General features: G+C 41.4%; 1 protein-coding gene across 2 annotated transcripts in view; it reads left to right on the forward strand.

The window, feature by feature from the left end:
* The first annotated feature begins 10,609 nt into the window (after positions 1 to 10,609).
* The window catches only part of LOC145654784 (zinc finger protein 385D-like), a 39,982-nt gene continuing 28,143 nt past the window's right edge, over positions 10,610 to 22,448 (forward strand). For both annotated transcript variants that reach the window (XM_081708830.1, XM_081708831.1), the window contains exon 1: positions 10,610 to 10,973. In XM_081708830.1, coding sequence (XP_081564956.1) covers positions 10,964 to 10,973 — 10 coding nt within the window. In that variant the 5' untranslated portion in view covers positions 10,610 to 10,963. The remainder of the gene's footprint in view (positions 10,974 to 22,448) is intronic.

Below are 22,448 nucleotides of genomic sequence, written 5' to 3' on the forward strand. Positions count from 1 at the left end.
GTGTGTGTGTGTGTGTGTGTGTGTGTGTGTGTGTGTGCGCGCGCGTGGAGAGGGGTGGTTAGGAGGGGTACAAAGTCAAAGAGGTCCAGTGTTTGTGCATGGGTGTGTGCTAAGGGTGAGTGAGAACTTAATTGCAAATGAATGTAAATAAACAATATTTTCTTTTCTCCAGAAAGAGAAAACATTCAACCATAATACACCCATTTAGAGGAATACATTCACCCATTACTTTTGTTCATGGTGGGGTCTGGTTCCCCCTAGTGGATGGCAGATGAACTGTTAATTTTTTAGGATTATGTGCATGTTTGCATTTTGACTTGATCTGGTCTGGTAATAAAAGCACACTGAGAACCCACCCGACCTGTCAAAAATACAGTAATATGTAGTGGCATTTACTCTGGAAAGTAATTCCATTTCTGACTTTTTCAGATTTATTGTATTAAATGTATTTCTTTCTTTGTATTTTCTCTCTCTTTGTCCCTGTGTGCGTGCGCGTGTGTATTTCAGGAGTGAAGCGTCCATCCAGCCCTGTAGACAGCAAGGCTCTGGTTGAAGACACCAGACCCGAGGGTGTGTCTTCTGACTGGGTTGAGTTAACAGGACTCGAGGACGTCTCTTCTGACAGGGTGGAGTTAACAGGACTTGAGGAAGTGTATTCTGACAGGGTGGAGTTAACAGGACTAGATGCCCCGCCCACAGACACTCACAGGTCATACATGCTCTGTGAAGTGTGTAACATTCAGCTAAACTCCGCTGCACAAGCACAGATTCACTACAATGGCAAAACGCACCAGAAGAGGCTGAAATATATCAGCAGTGGAACGTCAGGTAGGGACCGTGTGGAGTGGGAACAGAAGCCTGAGCTGTTTTTGCTGTAGGTGACTAGAAGCTGCTTTTATAAGCAGCAGGGTGGCTGGGGTGACCCATACAAGTCCTCACGCCTGGTCCTGTCCACCCTAACCCCTAACCCCTAACCCCTAAACCCCTAACCCCTAAACCCCTAACCCCTAAACCCCTAAACCCCTAACCCCTAAACACCTAACCCCTAACCCCTAAACCCCTAACCCCTAAACCCCTAACCCCTAAACCCCTAACCCCTAACCCCTAACCCCTAACCCCTAAACCCCTAAACCCCTAACCCCCTAAACCCCTAACCCCTAAACCCCTAACCCCTAACCCCTAAACCCCTAACCCCTAACCCCTAAACCCCTAAACCCCTAAACCCCTGACCCCTAAACACCTAACCCCTAAACCCCTAACCCCTAACCCCTAAACCCCTAACCCCTAACCCCTAAACCCCTAACCCCTAACCCCTAACCCCTAAACCCCTAACCCCTAACCCCTAAACCCCTAAACCCCTAACCCCTAAACCCCTAAACCCCTAACCCCTAAACCCCTAAACCCCTAAACCCCTAACCCCTAAACCCCTAAACCCCTAACCCCTAACCCCTAAACCCCTAAACCCCTAACCCCTAAACCCCTAAACCCCTAACCCCTAAACCCCTAAACCCCTAAACCCCTAAACCCCTAACAGCCTGTTGGTTGTGCTGATTCTGAAGTTCATTTCTTGTGTGTGTTTGTGTGTTTTCTGAGTCTGTGCTGCTGTGGAGTAACAGCAAGTGTCTGTGCCAGTTTTTTCCTTATTGTTTACAGAAGGTCTTCATGAGTCTTGTTTACACGAGTCTTCCTCACAAGTCTTCCTCACTAGCCTTCCTCTATCTCACCTGGAGCTCCACTAACCTTTAACCCTAACCTTTCTTGAAAACGTTCAGTATGGCAGGAGTGGTGTAATCATTCACAATATTAAATGCTTCAGTGATCTTTTGAGTTGAAGATGTTCAATATTGTACCAGGTAGTTCAAAATGTCTTCAAAAACAGTTACCAAAGCCTGCTGGAATTTACTATCAATCACTCACCTAAACTCATAAAACACACACACACACACACACACACACACACACACACACACACACACACACACACACACACACACATACTCAGACAAGCACAAGTGTTGCAATTAGCATTTTAACTGCATGCATGGTAAAGGTTGATATTTCAGTTACAAAACACAGGCAAATGGATCAGTTTTTATATTCTGAAACACACATACAGATAAAGGCACATATATAAACACACACACACACACACACACACACACACAGAGCAGTCAGACCCACTTCAGGTGCAATCTCTCATGCGAATGGACCATAATTACATAGCAACCGAACATGTTCACCACGGAAACGCTCAGGATGGTGACACCCCCCCCCCCCCCCCCCCAAAGAAGCCAGTCTAGGGCAGCTATTTTACTGACTGCCTTATAAAGTGTGTGTGTGTGTGTGTGTGTGTGTGTGTGTGTGTGTGTGTGTGTGTGTGTGTGTGTGTTTATGTACCTTTGCACCGTAGGACACAAAAGATCATTGATTAGTCCTTTTGGCTGCTGTAAGACATCATGATTGGAGTTAAATTAACGTGGGCAGTGCACACCATGAGAAAACAGCACTGCTAGGAGTATTAACCCCCCCACACACCCACATACACTCACACACACACACACACACACACACACCATATACATAAGAACCTTAAGTCATTCAGTATGTGGCTCTGTTCTCCTCTACCTGGTCAGGTTTGTTTCTCATTTGTTCTCTATGAAGTCAGAAATTTTCGAACCCCAAATGCACCACCCTTATCCCGACAATGACCCTAGCGAGCACACACATACACAGCCCTAATACACACACAGCCCTAACATACACCAGACTAATACACTCAGCCCAACATACACCCCTAACACACACACACCCCTAACATTAACCCAACACTAATAACATAACTCAAACATGAAGCCAACACTGATAACAACCCTAACATTAACCCAACACTGGTAACATAACCCTGATGTAGCAGTGAGCAGTAAGGAGGCGGCCGCATGTGCAGAGAAGAGTGAGATTTATTTGGGGCAAATCCAGAGTCATAGTCGTAAGGGTAGTACAGGGTCATAGAGCAACACGGAGATTATGAGGATACATGATAAACAAACAAACACTCGAAGGCAAACAAGGGATGCAGGCTAGGAAACATGCAGGCTAGGATAACAAAACAGGCTAACATAAGGCTTTGAAACACAGATGGACTTTCATACATCCACCAAACACAATAAACAGCCAAAACACAGGGTGTCAGACAGGGTTTAAATACATGAACGTAACAAGGTAGAAACGAGGGACAGGTGTGAGCAATCAAATGAGGGGCGGAGAGAACAAAACTATGGCATGGAACTAAAATACACAAGACAAGGAAAAGATGGAACATGGAAGCTGGGAGGGACTAATCGTGACACCTAACATGAACCCAACACTGATAACGTAACCCTAACATGAACCCAACACCAATAACGTAACCCTAACATGAATCCAAAACTACTGTATTTAAAGTGGTGAAAGACGTTCAGCTCATCTTGATCCAAGCAAATAATGTGAGAAATGAGCGTAAAATCTTTTTTTATTTTAAACCTTTCATAAAACACTAAAGTGTCCACCAGAACATCTCCCCTTCCAAGCATTCTGCTTACAGATTAAATGCATGTTTACACGCACACACACACGCACACGCACACACACGCGCGCGTGCACACACAAGCAGTCTTATCTCTGCTCACCTTCTGTTGATTCCTCCAGGCTTCTGTCCTCGGTCAGCATTGCTGCAAACACACACACTCATGCACACTCACATGAGCACAGAGAGAGAGGGAAAATGTTCATTATTAAAATGAGAAAAAAGGAAGAGAAATGTTCAAATTTGTTCATTATTAATGATATCTTTATACATTTATTATATTAAATATTTTTTGTGTTTCAGTGCATATGTGTGTGTGTGTGTGTGTGTGTGTGTGTGTGTGTGTGTGTAATTACGTGTGTGTGTGTGTGTGTGTGTGTGTGTGTGTGTGTGTGTGTGTGTGTGTGTGGTGTGGTGTTGTGTTGTGTTGGCTTACACAGCTGAGATGTTATGGTTGGGTGAGTTGACAGTGTAACACTCACCCCAGATTCTCTCTCTCTAATTATTTCTCTCCTTTGTTTCATTTTCTCTCTCTCCCTCTCTTTCATTCCCTCTAATTTTCTCTCTCATTCTTTGTTTCATTCTCTCTGTCTTTGCCAGACAGTCCTGATTGTTGCATCATGGGTATCATTGGTCACATGATGGCTTAAATGAGCAGAGTCCTATGGTGGGCCATTTAGGATAAATTCAGTGACTCGGTAGTCATGCATGAGTGTGTGTGTGTGTGTGTGTGTGTGTGTGTGTGTGTGTGTGTGTGTGTGTGTGCAAGTGTTTCACTGATTTCACCCTAAACGGCCCACCATAGAGTCCTCCTTCAGGCTTCCCTGTGAAACCCCCCCCCCACACACACACACACACAAAGTGCACAACACATACACACACACACAACTTTCACAACAGAAACACAGATATGCATGTACAACACACACACAGACACAGCACACACACACATCGCACGGGCACACACACATGCACGCACAACATACACATGCACGCACAACACACATACATGCGCGCACACACACACATGCGCATGCACAACACACACACACACCGTAGTGATGGTTATTGTACAGTGATCATGTGTCAGTGCTGAAACACAAGGTGTTCATGCTCATTTGTGTGATGTCATGCTGTGTGTGAGATTTATAAGACACTGAAATGTTGCGTGAGCCTCTCTGCAGCCCTGGGGTCTCTCCTTCTCTCCTGCTCTCCTTTTCTATGTTTCTCCTTCTCTCCTTCTCTCCCTCTCTATCTCTCTCCCTCTCGCCTGTAATCTCATCTTCTGCTTATCTTCCTTTCATCTTTACTTTTATAGATTTTTCTGTATCTCTCCATCACTTTCTCTCTTTATTTCACTTATAAACACACACACGCGCGCACACCACACACACACACACACACACACACACACACACACACACTGAACACAGAAAGAGAGAGAGAGAGAGAGAGAGAGAGAGAGAGAGAGAGAGAAATGTCACATTAATTAGGTATGTTCCAGTATGTAGAACTTTCTTTGTATTGTTCTTTGAGAGCCACAGGAGGAGAGACAGAAAGAGAGAGAGACTTTCATTGTTATTCATGTATTAATTTATTCACGGGTGGTGAGCGAATGAGACTGGAATATGCAAATGAGTTAGTGTTTCATGATGGGAATTTTCTGGTTGGCTGCTCTGGTAACTGGTAATGGATTTCAAGATGACAAACAGTGGGAGAGAGAGAGAGCTAGAAAAATAAATATATATAACTTTTATGTATTATATGTCTACATATATATAGAGACACACTTATGGAGAGACATACGTAACATGTAAAACATATGTAAGATAACTGTGTGCGTGTGTGTCCATGTGTTCGTCACTACAATATTACATTCAATTGTTGTTGCTTGTTTACACTATTTACTGTTATGTCATTCTTATTTTGTATGAGTGTGCATGTACATGATGTTTTATTGTGTTTGTGTTCATGACATTTCATTATATTTCCATTCTACATGGTAATATTGGTGTAGCTTTTACAGTTGTGAATGCTAAACTGGAGGGTTTGCACATTGGCACTGTGTTACTGTGTGTATCTGAATAAAACGTGTGTGTGTGTGTGCGTGCGTGTGTTGTGTGTGAATGGGCAGACTGTGTGTGGTACTATGTGTATGTGTATAAAACGTGTGTGTGTGTGTGTGTGTATAAGCCAGTGTTGTGTGTCTGGCCTTTGCCTTGGGTCATATCTGTAGCGTGTAATTGGGTTTTAATCATCTCTCTCAGTCAGGCGAGTTGCAGACAGGATGTGGAACACACGCACGCACGCACGCACACGTGTGCACATGCACGCACGCACGCACGCACACACACACACACACACACACACACACACACACACACACACACACACACACACAGCAGTCCATGGTCTTATGTATCTCCAGTGGCGATTTGTGGAAATAGGTGTTCTAATTCCTTTATCAGACCAAGCAGATGTTGCCTCAAACAAAGAGGGACCCAGGTCCTTTGTCTGAGTGTGTAGCCGTGTGTGTGATTGAGTGTTGTGTGTTTGTGTGTGTTGGGGGCGGTACGTGTGTGTGCATGAGCGCATGCGCGTGTGTGTGTGTGTGTGTGTGTGTGTGTGTGTGTGTGTGTGTGTGTTTGTTTGTTTGTATGTATGATGGGGTGGTATGTGTGTGTGAGACTGAGACTAGGTCACTGAGGTGGTTACATACTAAGTAATCCATGTCTTCACATACCCACACTACAATTATTTTCATAACATTACTGTTAGTTTTATCACATTGTCTATATAACATATTTTATTTAAACATCTTTCAACATATAAAAATAAAAATCTAAGACCATCATATCCTTTTTTCAGTTGTGCACCCTAACCCCTAACCCCTAACTACTACCCTTAACCCTAACCATTAACCCCTAACCCCTTTTTCAGTTCTTAGACGTTTTTGCCAGCTTTGGCAGACTCTCAAGTCTAAACTCTTAAGTCATATAATTTCATGATACAAGGCACTAGACACTGTACAACACCAGATTATGATATCAGCAGTGACATAACTGCATTATGAGGTAACACTCTGTCAGCTACTCTTCAGTAGTTCATGTTCCAGGCTCTCCAAAACAGGCCTAGACCATTTATATGAAACCTACAAACCTACAGCTGGTGTCAGTGTTAAAAATACTCATGATACTTCAGAAAAGCTTCAAGATGGAATTTATCAAGAAAGTGACATCATCATGTTCCTCATTATTCTGACTCATACACACACACACACACACACACACACACACACACACACACACACACACACACACACACACACACACTGTGCATAGTTTGTCCTGTGCATATATGTGGGCTTCAGACATGCATCTCAGTGAGGTGTGTGTGTGTGTGTGTGTGTGTGTGTGTGTGTGTGTGTGTGTGTGTGTGTGTGTGTGTGTGTGTGTGTGTACACACATGCATGTATGGGGTGTGTGTGGGCAGGGGTGGATGCAGGCATAGAAGAAAGTTTAGACTGGTCCAATCACTGAATGATAAAATTATAAATGCTACATATTGTATATATTTGCATAATATGTATATATTTGCAGGCATTATGTCCCTGATATTGTAGACTGGACACTGTTTATTTGTTTATTGGCACAAACATAGCCTCACGCATTCACATAAACATTCATCATATGGTGAGTGTTTAAATCCTGCCTTCTTTTAGGCCACTCCCCTTTTCTGCTCTTGTTCATGACCATGTTTTAGGCCCCTCGTTTGTGGCCATGTGCACGTGGTTTATGACACCAGGCTGTAATTTAACATGCACTGTTCTGCACATTATGCTGGACTCACCAGAGCTCGTCTGGAGTTCGTCTGAGCATCTCGTGTACAAGTGCTGTGTGTGTTGTGTGAGTATTCAGTCACTTCACTGGTCGGCTGTTTGTATAACAAAACGGTCTGTTTCTCACACCGAGTAGCTGTAGTCACAGGATTAGGAAAGATGATGGCGATTGTAGTTTCAGCTTCCTTGTGATGATGATGATGATGATGATGATGATGATTTCTCAGCACAAACCAGTATGAACTCATAGAACATTCTACATATGATTTATTACTAGCAATAGAAAACACATGGAAGTAAATGTTTCTTGGCAATATGATGGAGATTTGAATGTTTTCTGGTGATGGAGATTTGAATGTGTAATAAGGACAACAGTTTGCTGTCTTCCTGAAGGTTGTTTTAGCTGCACCTCCAAACAAAGGCACTTCTGCACTTTGATGGATTGTGAGTTTGTTTGATATCACTTTGTTTCCTTGATGATGTTTTTGCCTATGTAGGACATTACGACGGTTCCATTAAAACCCTGACAGCAGGTTTTACTGGTCTGTAAATACATGGCCTCATGCATATTCCAACACCCTGGTGAAGGTTTGATATGGTTAAGACCAGGTTTACTTTTGTTATAATGACATTATCAAGCTTTGTTGGTTTCTGTAAGTACATAAAAACAGCTACAAGGCCCATCTGGAGCCTTGTTCTGTTCACAGTACAAAATAACCCTAATCCTGAACCCTAACACATACCATAATCCTGAACCCTACACCCTAATCCTGAAACCTAAATCCTAACCCTGAATGCTAAACCTGAAACATTAAGCCTAAATCCTAACCCTGAACCCTAATCCTGAACCCTAAACCCTACCCCATACCATAATCCTGAACCCTACACCCTAATCCTGAACCCTAAATCCTAACCTTGAACCCTAATCCTGTCCCTGAACCCTAAATCCTGTTGCCCCTGAGCAAGGCCCTTAACCCTCAGTTGCTCAAGTTGTACTCAGTCATACTTCTAAGTTGCTTTGGATAAAAGTGTCAGCTAAGGGCTGTAAATGTAAAGCCTAACCCATACCATAATCCTGAACCCTGATCCCTAACCCTACACCCTAAACTCTGAACCCTAACCCTTGAGAGCAGCATTTCCCAGTTAGCATTACAGTATAACAGTCAAGTCAAGGGTGAAGAAGGACTTCATTCCCCTTGGTGGAGCAAAACTATATCCAATAATAACAACATTATTATTATTATCATCACCTTATTAGGGTCACCTAAAAGACAGGACGTTAGTGTAAACCTTACAACTTAGTTGATACAATAATAATAATAATAATAATAATAATAATAATTATTATTATTATTATTATTATTATTATTAATAAACAATAATTGTTGTTCTTGTAATGAATATATCGTGTGTGTGTGTGTGTGTGTGTGTGTGTGTGTGTGTGTGTGTGTGTGTGTGTTTGTGTGCACAGTTGACTGGCAAAGTTCCTCATTAAATGTCATTTTCACCTGACCAGTCTTGGAAGGCCATGATGGAGTCTTACATGCTGCCTCATTGCAGTTAACTTCTCCTGTAATACTCTCCTACCCCAACCAGCCCAGCAAATGCCCTTCAACTCTACCTGCCAGTCTCCTGTCATACAGCCCACTGCATTCTGGGATATTGGAGGACTGGAGTGTAATTGCCTATATTATGGAATATCTGAGGAATTATGGATAGACTTGACTTTTTGGGAAGTGCTCCAAACGTCTTTGGCTTGACGTACACAAATACAGCCTTAAAACTCTGAAGAGAGAATGCTGCTGCCACTCACTAGGCTGTTGGGTTAAATGTTTCTCAAGAAAACTCTTCAGTCTTATTGGATTTAAAGCTCCTTTTTACTGGTGAATGTGTGAGACCAGGGAAAGAACTGAGAGACAGACGCATGGTGCCTAAAACAGCTCTAAGCACAGCACTTATCCAGAGTCTCAAAAATGACTGGGCTAGACTTGGGGTGTTTCAGAAATGACTGGGCTGGACACACCCCACAGACCAGTAAATTTAAGATTTAGCCCTGTGTTGATTTCTGACCAGCAGACGTGTGCATTTTGCCCAGAGATGTGACCTTCAGTGCTTTTCTCTCGGTTGTAGCTCCTGCCTGTAAGAATACACCTCACTGCATAGAGTTTAGATTTTTGAAATACAATTTTAATCTACATTTTGACAAACGGCGTTTTGACACTACCCAGTAAAATACAAGATGTGATTGGGGTGTTCATCTGTAATGAACAGTGTTATTTGAATGACTATTATAACTGGCAATTATTTATTTGTGAATTTTTTCTAATAAAATAAAAGTTGATGGGAGCCATTTGACAGGCTTTGTACCACTTCACAAGTCCCTTCACAAACCATACAAAAGTGAAAGGAAGAAAGGAAGGAAGGATGAATTAATGATTTCATCCAGCTGATTTAGTTGTTCTTTAGTGTGTTAAAGACACTGATAATATTCCAGTGGCTTTTTACTGAGTCTCATGCACCACTCAGTACTTCCCTTATTTGATGTGTTCCACCTGTTATACTTACCATATTTACTGTAGCTATTCTAAATGTTAGTAAAAGTGTGTGTGTGTGTGTGTGTGTGTGTGTGTGTGTGTGTGTGTGTGTGGTATTTTGGTAGGAAGAGGACACAGCTGTCTCTGCTAATGTGTCATTATTAATTTGTCAGTGTGTAAAGCTGCAGTCTACATTTGTTTACACACACACACACTATATATATATATATACACTGCATAGATGCTTCTATTTACACCTGTATAAGATTTTACCTTTAAAACAATTTTTGTTTCATGTAAAAATGTTATTATTTGTAATTTGAGACATATTTACTTTTCTTTCTTTTAACTAGCAAGTACTGTGACTGGATCGTGCGCACGTGCGTATGTTTATTGGAACTAGTGAAGGTTCTCTAAACACCTGCAGAAGGATCATTAACATGGTGGCGCGTGCCGACATTTCTGCGATCTTTTGGCTTCGTAGGATGTTCCTTTGGGGAAGGCCCGTTTGAAGCGAGCTCATGTTGACAACTGAACTACCGTAGGTGAAATATTTGCCCCATCTTACCTTACAGCTTACCCCCTCCCCCGCCGGACACACACGTCCTGCAAGCGTGTGTCTGTGTGCGCACCGTTATTTAGTCGAAATCAGAGAGCATGAAAGGAGAAAATGGATCCCGCTAATTTACCCATCTGTGCCGTTCGTTCAGGTTAAACGGCAACGGGAGCGGGGGGTGATCACACCCCCTCCCTTCCTTTCCTCCTTGACTCGCGAACAGATGAGTGGGGCAGTGCGCTCGTGAGTGCGGAGCATATGTGGCGTTCCTTTGCGCTGGTGAACGAGAGCCCGCGCCACCGAAGACAAGGACAAGCGAAAGAGAAGCAGCGAGCACGAGACTGAAGCGGTAGCCTGGCGCGGGAGTGCTGGTGTGTTGGTTTATCTGCGTGCAGAAGAGTATTTGTCAGCTTCTTCGTTTGACTGCAGTTTGTTTGGAAAACTCGGATTTGGTTCGATAATTAATCGACATCATGCTGATCGGTAAGTCGCAACATTGTCAGGGTTCCGCCGACGTGGAACCCCTGCGCGCGTTTTATGGACGCGTGATCATGTAGGAGACCGCTGTCACTGTCCAGATTACGCGCTCGCGATTTTCCTTGCTGACGGCGTCTGTGGTTAGTGAGTGAATATTAGTGTTTAATGCCAACAGGTATATAACTGGGTATGCAAGAACATTGTTTAAACTTAGCTAGCCATGGTTTCCTTCTCAGGCGCGCGCGCGGTTTATCCGCTGTGTAATGTGCGTCTGTCGTGCGTTTTGGTTGCGCAAGGCCATCAGTGCGAGCGCGTGTCGTCTGCTTGGTATCACTGACTCCGTCGTCTGCGTGCAATTTCTACGTGAGCGAACGGACCATCCAGTCCCTGCAAGACCCTCGTACTTAATCGTCTAACGAGTGGAGATTCGCTGGAGCCCTAATCCCGGGTGAGGAGCAGGTGCCATTGTTTATGGGCTCTCCTTTTCCTGACCACTGACCTCTGCTGCAAGACCCACGCGAGGGACTGGCAGGAAGGAGAGGCACGCAGTCCAAGGGCCGAGTAGACGAGACATGACAGAGGCCCAGAGCGCGTGGGAATGTCATTCCATGACCCCAAATCTCGCAGGGAGTTGTGATTTAGATTTAGTTTACTGTGTTTTGAACATGCCATTTTTTTGTATACTAAAACTTTCAGTATTTTCAAATGTTTTTCAAGTGTTACGTAGAGATATTTTCAAAGCGGTATTAATTTGTGCCAACAAGAAGTTTAAAAGCATTTTTGCGCGCCTCTGAGCTGCTGCGGCGGCATTTTCTTCGTTGTCATTTGAACTATTTTCTGTACTAGGAGCGCAGAAACGGAGAGTGAATGGTGAGCTAATTAAAAATTCCATTTTTAGTTTTTTTTTAATTCCTTGTGGAGTCTTTCAGTTCTTCACTTTTTAAGCGCACTTCTCACACACAAAGCGCCCGGTGTTAGGGCCTCGTGCCGGGTCAACGCACCTCGCGAGCTCAGGGCTCAGTGAGGCGCAAAATTAAAAATTATGAGGCATTGATCTTGTGCACACCAAAAAATGGGTTATCAATAAGACGCGAGTAATCTACGCAAATGGTTTAGGTTCTAGGTTTTATTTATCTTTATGCAAAGACCAATCGTACTTACTACACTTTTACGAAAATGTTATATACATTTTTGATTATTTATTTAGCGTTAGACTAAACGCACGCAACTGAAAATAATCGCCGCTTTTATGAGTATTAGATCTGAGCACATCGATTCCGAAAATTCGAATATTTATCCATATATACGAAATGACAAATTATTCTTATTTGTGCTTCTGTTTTTATTTAGCCTGGTTCTTTATTATTATTATTATTATTATTATTATTATTATTATTATTATTATTATTATTATTGTTGTTGTTGTTGTTGTTGTTGTTATTATTATTATTATTTATTAGTAGTAGAAGTATTATTGTAGAAGTAGTATACTATTGTCTTTTTTATATCACGTAAAACACATTTGTTAATAAAGATATAGTACGTTTTGGAACCGTTTTGTTACCGCGTCACTCAGTAGATGGAGAATAACCCGTTATTCACGTTAACAATGCGGCTTTTTGCCTTCTGCTATTAAAATGTACGCATGACTCTCTTCGGTCTCCTTTTTTTCTGCACGCGGAGATAGAGGGCTCAATATTAGTCGGATACCAGAGACTCGCTTGGCAACGCAGTACGCAGCACACACAGCACGGCGGTTACACTGCTACGGCAGCGCTGTTTACACAGGCCCGACACACAGACACTGTTGTCTAAAATCTAGACGTTAGAGAAAGCGTTACACCTTAAAGTTGGACGATGCAGTAAGAATAATAATAATGGATTATTATTATTATCATCACAAAATTATGTAGCTTTGACACACACACACACACACACACACACACACACACACACACACACACACACACACACACACATATATATAGTCATGCTTAAAATAATTATTAAAAGTAACATTTCAGTCCAAATTGTGTGTGTGTGTGTGTTTTTATACACACACACACTTTCTTTTTAACACCATGTGTTCTAATTTTAACCAAGTATTCAACGATGTCTTGGGTTAGGAAATTACACTGTTCATACAGATTATTCAGACCTCATCACAGTTTGAAATTTTACCACATTCCTAAATCTGAAAGCTAGGTGATGTTTTTCTGACAGCACTCTGTGCTGTTCTACTCTGCACTGAGCTGATTCTGAAATGTTTTGGATGAATTGTGTATTCAGAAAGATGGAGGTGTTGTGTTGTTGTGGCTGTGGTGCAGTGCACGGGGGTTGTGTTGCTGTGGCTGTGGTGCAGTGCACAGGGGTTGTGTTGCTGTGGTGCAGTGCACGGGGGTTGTGTTGCTGTGGCTGTGGTGCAGTGCACAGGGGTTGTCTTGCTGTGGTGCAGTGCACGGGGGTTGTTTTGCTGTGGCTGTGGTGCAGTGCACGGGGGTTGTGTTGCTGTGGCTGTGGTGCAGTGCACGGGGGTTGTGTTGCTGTGGCTGTGGTGCAGTGCATGGGGGTTGGCTTATGCACACTCACTAGAGCAAACACGTACTGTGGCAAACACTGTCATGGCGGTCATGGTGCAATGCAGATCTCTGTGTGTGTGCACGCGCATGTGGCATGTTTTTGTGGTTCCATGTTTCTGGTTCTATGTGTGTGTTTTTGGGGAATGGGGACATGCGGTTGTCGTTAATTCTGGTTTCGTGTGTGTGTGTGTGTGGGGGGGGGGTTATTGGGAAGTAGGCAGTGAAGAGCTGGTATAAAAGCAGATCGGTTTAAAACAGTGGAGGAGTGGCACAAGGAGATCTCGGGGTCATTGCGTGTGCATGTGTGTGTGTGTGTGTGAGAGAGAGAGAGCAGCCATTGCTCTTTAACTATTTTTTTAACTATATATATATATTTTTTTTTAAATATGATTTTGTCAGTCATAAGATATGGTTTTATCACTAAGGCTATGAAAAGGTTGAAATAACGGGCAACCTTTTAAAAGTGGTGTGTGTGTGTGTGTGTGTGTGTGTGTGTGTTTGCGATTAACATATATTTTATTCTGACTACATAATAACAATTTATTGTCAATGTATCCTTAAAAGGAAAAAGGACATTTTAAAGGTTAAATATTTAAGACTCAGGCTTCAAAACCTGAGATAATCCACAAGTTGCAACCTGTATTTAAGAAACTGTATTTTTAGGGGAATTATGGTTGTAGACTATAAAATATTTCACACTTATTGGACAATATGCACTAAACTGAATTTATGAATTTTCAAAAATTTAAATTTTATGATACTTTCATTTCAGTTAAAAGTATTAAAATCTTTCAGGTGTTTTTAAAAAATTGTGGCATAATAAACTTGTCTTGCTGAGATGTAGCATACTGTGGAGATGTCTCTGTGTGAGTCCAGTACGCAGTAGCATTACAGTATACTGCCGAGACGTCTCTGCGAGTCCAGTACTCAGTATTGTTGGAACACAAAGGGGTGAGAAAGGGGCAGGTAGATACATGGCAGGCATGTCCATTATTAACAAGGACACACTGTCATTGAAATAAAGCACCACTCTTATATAATGATCCTGCTTGAGTGCTATTAGCATCCCCTTCTGGAAATGTTTTACCTGCTAAATGTGTGTGAGTGAGTCAGGGAGTCAGAAACAAGGTCAATAAAGTGCTTTGCATCTAAAACACAAATATTGGTAAAAAGTTAAATCAAGGAATGAACAAACACTGAGGTTTGGCAGCACGGTTCAGCCTGCAGTCAGTTTAGGCAACGGTCTGTCTCTGAGTTTCAGGCACGCATAGTGTCTGTGGGCAGAGTTACAGTCAATTTAGACATACTAACAGTCTGTGAGTCTCTGGAATCTCAGGGTCCCTGTGAGTGGAGTTGGGGATGAGCTGGAGTGAGAACCAGAAAACCTGGAGTGGAACAATGAAATCCACTTTAATACATGTCTATAAAAAGCCATACTGCAACCTTACAGATGACTGAGTGTTGCCTTTAACTATTGATGAGGTGGAGGTGTGTTGGCCACAGTGGACAGCGGGACCTGATGTCAGGAGAACACCTGATTACAGGAGACTTATTTAATCTGTTAGTCTCAGTCTGTAAACTGTATATCAGGAGTTGCTCCTGATTGGTTGAAATGAAATCCTGCAGTTTTTACTATAGATTATTTAAGATGCTAGATAAGGTCTTTTTGAATTTGGTTATTTGCATATTAATGACATCCTATGAAGGAGATCTTTGGCTGGCAGAAGAGCAGAGAGGCCAGTGACATGCTTTGCTGACTCTGATATTGAATGTTTAAATTTTTTTTAAAAAAGCTCCATTTAAATTTCTAAACAATTTGGGACGGATCTTCTTTTATTTGTTGGATTGCAGTTTTACATAGAATTTGTGTGATATTTTCCAAAACATTTTGAATATCCTGTGCAAACAGATGAGAGTCTGAGTTACATCATTATTGAAACGAAATTGAATGTGATTTTCATTTTAACTCCTAGGTCTCTCTCAGTGAACTTGTCAGGAATATCCTTTAATTTGGATGTATTATTATTTAATTTGGATTTAATATCCTTTAATTTGTTTTTATTAACTTAACATTGAAAGAAAATTATTTCCTGCAAATATATATCTATGACTTCTGAGTGGGTCACAGAATAGACTATAAGGCAAACCTTATCTGCAATGCTGAATATTCCAGGTAAATTTAAGATACAGGAAATCAGAGAGACTCCGCAGAAATTATAGAAACAAAACTTACACTTACAAATCTTAAAAATTGTGTTGCACTGACCATCAATCCCCTGTTATGGTCAGATAGCTGCTTCATGTAAGGTTAGAAAATGTGATTATTTAGCCAGAGTGTGCCAGAAACAGACCTTTGTGAAATACAGTATATTTACAATATACAAAATATACAGACGCTTTTAGAAATCTTGGTCTTTTGATTATATGAACATAATATGTATTTATGAATATAAACATGGACCATGGAAAGTTGTACAGGTTGAGTAAAACACTGGAACCTGCAGGCAGGTGTGAAGAGTCCACTGACACCCTGAGTACTGAGCGTGATGTGGAGGCTCTGTGCTGGTCTGAACCACTGCCGCAGACATGAGGGTTCTGTGCTGGTCCAAACCACTGCTTCAGACGGGGGGTTTCTGAAGATCAGGGGTGGAGTACTGGTAATTAAATGGTTTAGTGATGCTAAATGACAGGAGAAATTCAGCCTTTTACTGCTTGTGAATAGGGGTTACAGACAAATTGTGCTGGGACAAATGATGTCTGTGATTTGGAACTGCCAGTAGGCTGTCAGGTTCCTATGGTAACTGGACAAGTGTGGATGCTTTTTCTTCAGATAGAGGGTAAGTGGACAGTTTGAGTATAGACTAAATCAAAGGGTTGTGTGTTATGTGTCTCATAAGGAACCATAAAAAGCAAGATGTCACAAAAATATTTCTTGTTATATATGTTACTTCCTTATTTCTTCTTATTATATATAAACAAAATGTTATTATATATATTTTTATTATTATTATTTTACGTGTGTGTGTGTGTGTAAAAATAAATAAAAAAATTATATATATATATATATATATATATATATATATATATATATATATATATATATATATATATATATATGAGAGAGGGAGACAGAGAGTGAGCCTTAGGAAATTAACATAAAATTACTCCCTCATCAAGTCCTTAACCAACATTTTGGTTGATTTTCATGTTCAGAACCACTCAATGCACTGTGTGTGTGTATGATTGTGTGTCTGTATGAAAGGAAAAGGAACTTTAATGAAGGTATTGAGAGAGAGAGAGAGAGAGAGAGAGAGAGAGAGAGAGAGAGAGAGAGAGAGAGAGAGAGAGAGCGAGAGATCCCTGTAGAACACGCTAAGTGGCAGCACAAGTCATTAAAATAAACTGACAGTGTGGGCTTGATTGGCCTGTCATCTCTCTGAATGCTGTGTGTGTGTGAGTGAGTGTGTGTGTGAGTGTGTGTGTGTGTGTGTGTATGTGTGTGTGTGTGTGTGTGTGTGTGTGTGTGTGTGTGTGTGTGTGTGTGTGTGTGTGTGAGAGAGAGAGAAAAAGAGTGAGGAAACCTTATAGCATCTTGCTGGTCTCGGCAAGCATTATGACTACCTGAGAATGGCCATCAGTGTGTGTGCGCACATGCTTGAGTAAAATACTGAATATTCATCTGTTGGTTTTAATTTTACTTTAAAAGTTATGATACTTGATTTATTTTATGTTTGATGTTTGTGCATTTCTGACTGTATGTGAAAAACGTTACATTTGACCCCTTGACCTGGTGGGGGTTAGAAATATAACAATTGGCTAATAATAGAAAATAATAATATTCTGATATAGAGCGTAAAATACGATCTTGGTCCAATATTATTATTATTATTATTATATAATTTGATACTTATTATTATTATTAGCTCTGAAGGATTTAGATGTATGCATTCTGTCTGCTGTTAGTATTATATTATTATCTGAATGAGCTGAGACTGAAAGTTCTGTGAGAAACACCTTCAGGTGCAGATGAACAGAGTGCGCATTACAGGAGAGAAAACTTAAACCAAGCATTGCGTAGAATGAAAGGTAAAACACTGCCATTACTGAACATTATTGAACATTAAACATAAGTAAGGTATTATATACCATGAGATGATTTATTTTTAGATCTGGATGTCTAGATAATTCTACTGTGATTTACATAGTGTTGCTTTACAGAATAATAAAGTGATGGTCACATTTCTGGTTGTTTCTGTCTGTCTGTATCTGTCATTCTGTCTTTATTTATTTTTTGCTCTCTCTTTCTTTTTCTCTCCCTCCCCCAATTTCTTTTTATCTCTCTTTATCTTGTCTTCCCACCCCTCCCTGGATCTCTAAATGCCTTCATTTCAATTCCTTTTTGGAAAGCTGATAAGGAACGTCTTTCAATCAGGGTAGTCAAGCGTGCTCAAGTCTGTGTTTGTGTGTTTTCATATTTTAATACCTCAACTTCTTTGTGTGTGTAACGCTGAGGAGCAGGTAAGGTGTCAGGTAAACTTCGAGCTGATGCAGCCTGCCTCTCTTCTGCTCCTGCTGTATACACACTGTCCATAATTTAAATCGCTCCAATGGAAAAGAAAAAAACGACTGCGTGTCAGTGCATCTGGGTGCAGTGTTTCACATTGGCAACCTAAAGCCTTTTAACACGATTATCATGGCGATTGTGCTGTTAGAGTTAACAATCGCTAATCATGAAAGAATTATTTTTTTCGTGAGTTCAAATTAGTATTTGATCGTATTTCAACGAGGAACGATTTAATGTCAAATACAATGTACGTTACCTCCTGGCAGTATCGAAATCTGCCAAATTCTCACAAATCAGAACGAGCGCTGCACACGACACGTCTGAAAATAAGACTGGGCAATAAAATGTGAACTCTTTTTGCTTCCCAAACTGAAATTGGTGAAATGTATTATAATGTTTATTAATTTATACTGAAATTTGTTTTTAGATTTTTATCCATCACGTTTTAAGTGTATATATTTTTTCAGTATTTCTACATGACCAATTCATAAATAAGCTCTTTTAAAAGGTATACCGATATGTATGATTTCTGCGTCTCTCAGTGTCGAGTCATAAAATTGCTGCTCCTTTACTATACATAAGTCACATATGAGAAACATTCTGAAAGCATTATTGGATTCAGCATAATAAACAGGTATTTTTGTAAGAAGCAAAAGTCACTGTTGACCAACACTGTTAACGGAGCACTCGGGAAGCAGCAGGCGGAAGAAATACGTAGTACGGCGCGTGGACGCGCAGTGGGGACAGTGGAGGAATTAAAGCTTCAACAAGTTGCATTTGGACAATCAAACTGCAGGAGAATTATCATATAGGCTGATTGAGCACAAGTGAGATCGCAGTCTGTCAAGGAGCTGAGTGCACATGTAACCGCACAGCACACAGCGGCAGCAGCCAGAGCTGATCTGTATTTAGAAGGTGACCTGCAGTAGTTTATAAAGAGCTCCAGCTCTGTTAATGTGCCATCACTGTTAATAACAGCAGGATTCGTAAAGCAGATGGCAGACATTTTATAGGCTGTTCACTACACTTGTCTCGGACACGTTCATGGGAGCGTTTTCCTCCACGTGTTCTAACAGCTTTGCTGTCGTGGGTGTTGTGGAGCAGTAGTTGCATTACAGTAACAGGGCCCAGGAGGAACAGTGGAGAACCTGTGAGCAGACTGAGCCAGTGCTACAGAAACTGCCGCCCGTCGCCGCGGGGATGGTGACAGCAGCGTCCAGCCTGCGCTTCCGTGTTCTTCCTCCGTTTAGAAATCAGTTATTGTGTCGAACACTGTCGGGGGAAAGTTTTTTTTTTTTTTTCTCATATTTAATTTGTGCTTTGTTTTCAGTTTCTGCTTTTTTCTTCACTTTTTGAAACAGTCACCTTGCTATTGGGCGCAAGACCGTCTTTGAACCAATGTTCTGTGTGTCTGAATAAAGCATTTTTAGGAGCAACTGTTTCTACGTACCCACCTTGGTCTCCCATTTTGGTTGTTAGCATTTTTTGCATTTATTTGAATACTGTGGCACGATGAACACTATACGATCACGTCTTGTTTATGTAACACTATATGATAACGTCTTCATATGTAACACTATATGATCACGTCTTCATATGTAACACTATATGATCACGTCTTCATATGTAACACTATATAATCACGTCTTCATATGTAACACTATATAATCACGTCTTCATATGTAACACTATGTGATCACGTCTTATATTTGAAATACTATAAGATCACGTCTTATATAACACTATATGATCACGTCTTTATATGTAACTATATGATCACGTCTTATATATATATATATACACTAAGATAAGATCTTATCTATGTAACACAATAAGATCACATCTTATATAACACTATATGATCACGTCTTATATATTTAACACTAACAAAACATCTTATATACGTAACACTATAAGATCACGTCTTATATATGTTAACACCCTGTATAGGGTGAAAAGGTGTCATTTGGGATTTGCCCATTGATGATGACATACATTAGTAACAACATTGACAAGGTCTCAACACAAACGAAGGCTGTGCTTGTGTGACTGTTGTCCCTGTTCGGTCATTATCTGCACTCTCGCCCACGCCACACAAACAGCACAGAGGAGGATCAGAAGGAGAGTGTGAAGAGTTGATTTGGGGTAATTTGTGGTAATTTGGGTAGACAGCTGGTTCTATGATAATGGTCCTCCATGAGGACAGTCAGATTAGGAGGTGGGGGTGGGGGGGAGTTATGAGATGGTTTGTCCTCTGTTATTCAAATTATTCCTAATATGTGCTGTGCTGTTGGAAGGGGGTGTGCTTTGATGTTGGAGGGGGTCTTGTGCTGTGGTGTTGGAGGGGCGCAGCACTGGACAGAAGCCTTAAATGTCTCCTCAGGGTCCCAGAGAGGAGATCAGAACTGCTCATGGGCCTCCTCTCAACCCTCCCCTCTCAACTCTCTCCTCTCCCCTCTCCCCATGCTGGTCACCATCTCAGGTCATGTGCTGATGAAGGTCATGACTAATGTGTTGACATTAGTTGACTAGTCAGCAGCATGGCTGTGTATTGAATGTAGAACCATCTATGCCTTATTATAATAAATAAAGGGTTAATTCTGTGTGTGTGTGTGTGTGTGTGTGTGTGTGTGTGTGTGTGTGTGTGAGAGAGAGAGAGAGAGAGAGAGCTCCCGCCATCATGAACAGCAGTTCTCTTGTCTGATTCACTCTGTCTGCCTACATCTCCTACCTAAATGTGAAGGCCATGCATCACCTTGGTGTGTGTGTGTGTGTGTGTGTGTGTGTGTTCACCTTTCATCATCCTGGTTATTAGTGTGTTATTGTGTGTGTGTGTGCGTGTGTGTTTCTGTGTGTGTGTGTCTGTGTTTTGTCACCCCTTCAGACCCTGTTGTTGTCCTGTTGAAGTTGGTGTGGATGTGCCATGCGTGACACTTTAGCTACACACACACACACGCATGCACAACCAGCATGGCTGTTTCAGTTGCAGTGGCCTGGTTGGAGCTCTAGGGTTGTGTATTGCGTTGAGACAGCAGTAGATAGAAGCACTATGGAGGAGAGTGTGTGCAGGAGCACACAGGTAGAACTAAACACACGCCTGCTGCTCTCAGATGTCTCCAGTAGCTGTGACCTACCCTCCCCCCTCTCTCATTTCCTCTCTTTCTCCTTCCTGGGTCACTCACACTCTCTTTTTTGACCTAGATGGATTCATTTAGAATTTTTCTAACATGCACAAAAACACACACAGAAACTTACTAACACACACACACACACACACACACACACACACACACACACTCACACACAACCTTATTAATACACGCATGCACAAAAATACATTATTTACATAAACAAATATCCCATAACTATAATGTCAAGGAATTTATACTGGCAAGTGACCTGTATTGTTTAACCGAGCCAGGGACCATTTATATTGTTACACAGCAGATGATGATGTGTGGGGTTGATGTGTGTTAATATGGAATTGATGTGAGGTTGATGTGTGTTAATGTGGGGTTGATGTGGATTAATGTGTATTGTTGTGTGTTAATGTGCAGTTGATGTGGATTGATGTGTGTTAATATGGGATTGATGTGTGGTTGATGTGATATTGATGTGTGTTAATGTGGGGTTGATGTGTGTTAATGTGAGGTTTGTGTGTGTTGATTTGGGGTTGATGTGTGTTGGTGTGTGTTAATGTGGGGTTGATGTGTGTTAATGTGCGGTTGATGTGGGGTTGATGTGTGTTGGTGAGTGTTAATGTGGGGCTGATGTGGGGTTGATGTGCTTGTGTATTGTGAATTCAGGTAAAACTTTTACACATAATGACTGTACAAGGAAAGATCTGTATACACAAACATTAAACAGACTGAAGGAATAAATATGCTGTGTTTAAGGTGTTAAGGTGTGTTAAGGTGTGTGTACATCCTTCCTTGTACATTGTTTTTGTAGGGATGTGTAATATAAAGCTAAACCAACATAAAGAAGTGACTCAGCAAAAGTCCAGAAGTCTTAACATGTCAAACTAAAACACATTTAAAACTTCTCTTTACAAATTATAAACACACATTTGTCTTTTGCTGTAATGCTCACTGTAATGCTGAGATATCACTGAGAAACTGTGTGTGTATGTATCAGATCTATTAGTCCGGCTGTAGTCTGTCTATGTGTCCGATCTATTGGTCTGTGTCACGGGATGCCCCCCCCCCCATGAGTCACATGGTATGGCCTGCCACGTGCAGGGGGGTTCACTCTCGTTTGTAGCCACGCCCTCCGTGATGGCATGAACCTGCACGGGGTTTAATGTTGAGTGTTTCTCTGTCTATTTAAACAGCCATC

The sequence above is a fragment of the Electrophorus electricus genome, unplaced genomic scaffold (genome assembly GCF_041902795.1).
Source record: "Electrophorus electricus isolate QZ-2024a unplaced genomic scaffold, ASM4190279v1 Scaffold156, whole genome shotgun sequence".
NCBI lineage: Eukaryota > Metazoa > Chordata > Actinopteri > Gymnotiformes > Gymnotidae > Electrophorus > Electrophorus electricus.